The sequence below is a fragment of the Macrobrachium rosenbergii genome, chromosome 15 (genome assembly GCF_040412425.1).
Source record: "Macrobrachium rosenbergii isolate ZJJX-2024 chromosome 15, ASM4041242v1, whole genome shotgun sequence".
NCBI lineage: Eukaryota > Metazoa > Arthropoda > Malacostraca > Decapoda > Palaemonidae > Macrobrachium > Macrobrachium rosenbergii.
This window is the reverse complement of record NC_089755.1, coordinates 22,597,677-22,602,676: the sequence shown is the minus strand read 5'-3', so window position 1 is coordinate 22,602,676 and position 5,000 is coordinate 22,597,677. Positions and strand designations below refer to the sequence as shown.

At 38.4% G+C, this 5,000-nt stretch overlaps 1 protein-coding gene across 9 annotated transcripts in view; it reads left to right on the top strand.

The window, feature by feature from the left end:
• Positions 1-5,000, top strand: part of LOC136846457 (dachshund homolog 2-like) — a 196,412-nt gene that overhangs the window by 159,447 nt on the left and 31,965 nt on the right. For 8 of the 9 annotated variants that reach the window (XM_067117250.1, XM_067117245.1, XM_067117251.1 and 5 more), the window contains 3 exons: positions 1,497-1,646; positions 3,326-3,622; positions 4,134-4,301. In XM_067117250.1, coding sequence (XP_066973351.1) covers positions 1,497-1,646; positions 3,326-3,622; positions 4,134-4,301 — 615 coding nt within the window. The remainder of the gene's footprint in view (positions 1-1,496; positions 1,647-3,325; positions 3,623-4,133; positions 4,302-5,000) is intronic. The other variant, XM_067117249.1, reaches the window with a different exon arrangement.

Here is a 5,000-nt window from a genome sequence, read left to right as displayed (position 1 = left end):
GATTTAATGAGAATAGAATTAATTTTTGATTGATTATTTATTTAGCAAATCCAGATACCCAAAAAGAATTGGTATTCCGTGGATTGATTTATTTCTAAAAAAAATCAAGCACGAGTTAATTAAAGATTGCCAATAAAAGTTGTCAATATTACGCAAAAGAAAGTGTAACAGTTCTTGTTTTAAAAGCAAGCATAAATTGTCACTGTTTCCCGAATGTAAACAAACGTATCAAGTCATTTTTTGTCACTGAACAAGTTTTATTATTAGCTTGTGATAAAGGAAACGCGCCTTATTCAAAAACACTTATTTTAATGCAAAATTCCTCGCATCACCTTTTAACAATTATCTTGTCTACGAAGAAGACTAGAAGTGTACTGTAAGTCTCATATTGATAAAACTCCGACAAAGGGTGGTAGACACAAGTTTACAAATGGTCCTTTACCGTGATAGTGAAGGCTGATTGATTTTGCCGAATCCTATGACTGCTTGACGAAGCTGGAGGGTGTGTCCGGAAACGTGACTGCGACAGGAATATTAACTACCTGAGGACGTGAACAGCTCATTCACGAATCGTGCTGTTTGTTCAGGAAGAGAATGATACCATGAACTAACAAATTTTCGTACCGTATCTAGCTGTACAGTATGTGTATGTTTGTAAGTTTGACGTGTATAAATGGCTATGTAAGTACGGGGACACACACACACACACACACACACACACACACACATATATATATATATATATATATATATATATATATATATATATATATATATATATATATATATATATATTTATATATATATATTTTATCATGAACATTTTGTCTGCAAACGGACACATATTCGGCAAACCGAAAATGGTCAAATAAAGTACAAAATGAAACGACCCATAAACAGATCGGTCAAAAGCGAATGACTACATCTCAAGTACATTTGCTAGTCTTAATGTGTAGTTGCTACCTCATGTAACCTTTCGAAGGTCTTAAAATGGTCTTTCGAAAATTTCAGAGAAAATAATGAATAATGTAAATTTTTTCATTCGAAAAAAATATAATGCCAAAGATTTGTGAATATTATTTTACGTAATTGCTTGAATGAATGATACTACATCTTTATCAAGGGCAAACTACCAAAGTGACCTAACTTGGCAGTACCTAACCTAATCTATTTTTAGCCTTTGAAAAAAATGGCCCTTTTTTTTGCAGGAAGGACCATAAACACAGCAGACTGGTTTGCCCCTTCCCTTAACTCATTTTCTTTCACGTTCTGCTTTCCAAAACCCTTCCCCATCTCTGTCAAGTCTGAGCGACTGGCTTTATTCGCTCATGCTTAAGCAACTTTCCCATGATATATATTTCACCGCATAGTCTACTCCTTTCTGTTAAACATATTGACTGTCGCCCTGTTGATGTCACGTAGTGGCGACTGGCTTTATTCTCGCACGCCGAAGCTGAAGCTGAAGCTAAAGATGGAATGAAACATGTTCCCCGCAGGATATGGCGAGACAGACGTCCTCAACCTGAGCGGCAAGAGCGACTCCCGCGACGACCTCAGCGACGCCCCGACGCCCAGGGACGACAGGGACGACCGCGACGACAAAGACGACGGCCTCTCTGATGCCGACGATATAGACGACAAAAACGGTAAGCGAAAATAAGGAATCAATCTCTAAATTAGATCACTAGATGAGAATGTGTGCGGAAGTCGGTCCATTGATGTAGATAATTAGGCAATGTTGCCTCAACTTCGCCACTCATAAATTAACCTGTAAAGAATGATGAATATCAAAGAGTTTAACGGAAATAATCGAAAATGCCTGGCACGCAAGGAGAGAGAGAGAGAGAGAGAGAGAGAGAGAGAGAGAGAGAGAGAGAGAGAGAGAGACTAAACAGAGGCGTTTGTCCGTCCACCGGGCTTTTGTCTGTTGATTAAGCCCTGTTTCACTGCATTGCACAAGTCCAAGTCAAATAATAATTCTCTGCATTCATACAGCCAGTCTTTTAACTCGGCTGTTTGAAGTTTTGTATTTGCAGAGAGTAATGAGTTTTGTTCTCTGGTCGGCAAGTGATGTTTGACTGCTCCAAACACGGGCCAGTTTGTCGCCACCCGGAGGTTTTTCCCTTCCCTTCCCCTCCCCTGCGCTGACCCCAGCCCCCTCTCCCGTCCCTTCCAAACCTACCGTGACTTACCCTCCTCCTTCCAGATATCCTTGTTGCTTTAATTAAAGATGCTTTTGTTAAGTAGAATCTTTTGATCTTTTGGGTGGACAATAGATTTTTTTTTTCGACGTAGTTAATAATAATAATAATAATAATAATAATAATAATAATAATAATAATAATTATCATTATTATTATTATTATTCTTATTATTACTATTATTTGTGTCGTTACTCACAACTGAAATTCTAAGAAAGCTGATGAGATGTGAGACTAGATTCATGATTTCATTGAAATGCTGCAACTACATCTCCCAAGACCTACGTACAAAGAATATCACTCTGGATTTTGTGTAGCTGATAAATGTAGATTTTTAACCTCGCTCAGTAAAAGGAAACTATAATAATGGATTCATGTGTGCCCAAATTTGGATCCAAAACTAATAAGCGGACTACACACTAAAATGCCAAGCAAAGCATATTGATACTGAAACGCTCTGTTTAAGGAAACTGGAATCCGTAACTATAAAGTATAATCGACTGGAATCCAGTGCTATTAGTTAGAGCAATCTGGTATTCACGACCACTAGGGGCCAGGTGAATTGGACTCCAAAAGTTTAGGCAAAGAAAACTTAAAAATCCCAGATTGATAAGTGACACAAGTTGCCGGGCGAGTTCATAGATACAGCAACAAAGAAATCTACGCAAGCCCATCTAAAATTCAGAACGCGTTTCATTACAGAATCTCTGCTTCTAGGAATAAAAAATCATAAATTTTAGCAAACTGGAATCCAAAACCTATTCAGTAAGCCCGACTGGAGTTCAAAGCAGATTTCACTCATGACCTTTACGTCCTCTGGGAATGTAAATGCATTAAGAAAAACGACTGCAATTCACAACTTAACAGGCTGAAATCCATTCTGAATTCATGATATGCTAAAGTGCCAAGCCTTTTTCCACATGCTGGGAATTCAAGAGTATTATGTAAAGCAGACTGGAATTAAAAAATCTTTAGATAAACCAGTAAAGGAATTCAAAGCACAGTCATATATGGAACCAATTTGTTTAATCTGGGAACCCATAACCATTGAGTAGAGCGGAGTGACATCGCTGACAAAGCTGACTGGAATTCAAAACAGTCTTCTTCTTCTTCTTCTTCCACAGATCTGAGCGACAGGGACGACTTCGACTACCAAGATCGCCCTTCTTTGCACTTTAACAACAACAACAACATTCTAACCTCATCCGCCAACAACAACAACAACAATAACAACAGCACTACAAGCAGCATCATTACCAGCAGTTCGGGAGGGGCCATGGGCGTGTTAGGCGAGGGCGTCAGCAGCCTCCTCCTGGGAAGCATTAGCAGTAGCAGCAGCGGCAGTAGCAGCGTGGCCGCCACGCCCACCACCTCACAAAGCTCTGCTCTTTTGCCTGCTGGGGAAGACCGACTTCCTGCTGGTACGTGGAACGGGCCTCGGACTTCCAGCCCCGCATTCTCTCTTACTGTGGATGTTCTTCACTTTTATCATTAATGAATACGCTTAAGTGAATACTTTTAGTTATATGTCAAGTCTGTATACATGGATGTAGCTTTCTCTCTCTCTCTCTCTCTCTCTCTCTCTCTCTCTCTCTCTCTCTATATATATATATCTCTCTCTATATATATATATATATATATATATATATATATATATATATATATATATATATATATATATATATATATATATATATATATATATATATATATATATATTTGTTTATACACTACACATACAAACTTTATTTAAATATAATGCGTGAGCATGTAAACTCTGTACGCATACACTTGCCAATTTCAGTGATTAGTTATCCATGCTCGAATACTCATTTAAAAGGACACTTTATCAAACACTTAAACAATACCTTTGAACTTAAGTTCGAAAAAACAAAAGCAAAATTAAATCTTGAAGAACTTTGTCCGGCACAGGCTTGAGTGGGTTAGCTGGGCTGAGCATGGGCGGAGGCGAGGTAACTCCCACAGGGCCTCATCCACCTCTCTCCTCTTTAGAAAACCTGCTCGGCAACATCCAGAACCTCCTGAAGGTGGCGGCCGAAAGTGTAAGGCACGAGGAGAAGCAGTGGGTGAGAGAAAAAGGTAAGGAGGACTTGAGTCTCGAGTCTTGGGGCTGACATGAGTCCCACTTTCATAAGTTGATGACTTATTGATGGTCCCTTATGTTTCTTGTTGACATGATCCCTTATGTTTTTGACAGATATTTTCCTTTCATAATTTATACTTTTCTTCTGCATTTCTTTTACCGTACTGGGCTGCTTTCTTCATAGAGGCCTTTTTTCTCGTAGCATTTTGCTTTTCCAATTAGGTTGCAGCTTGGTTGGTTTTAATAATGACTTGATTACTTATAGTTTCAAAGGAGGTCCCTAAAGTGAGCTTTAGAACTGGAGGTACGATAAAAATATTTTGCAAGTTGATTTTCCGGATTAAGAGAGAATTTTTAAAGCTGTACTCAGATGGCTCAACTTGATTTAAAATACTGATGAATTACAAGGTGGTCATATTTGTCAAAATAATGGCTATTTAAGCATTGTTTACTAATTATATCGTAGAATGATTTAGAGTGACAAATTAGTGTAAAAAAATTGAAACTCTGTACCCTGGTGAAGTTTAAGTGTGCTGATGAATTAGGGGAAGATGGTCAGAAAAGGAAGTACACTTTGGAAGAGGAGGCCGACTGATTGATGAAATCAGTGACTGGTTTCTGTAGACTGGCATTGCAACAACAGTGACTATCCACGGCGGAAAGTAGTTAATTGCCAGCTATATGCAATAGGTGAA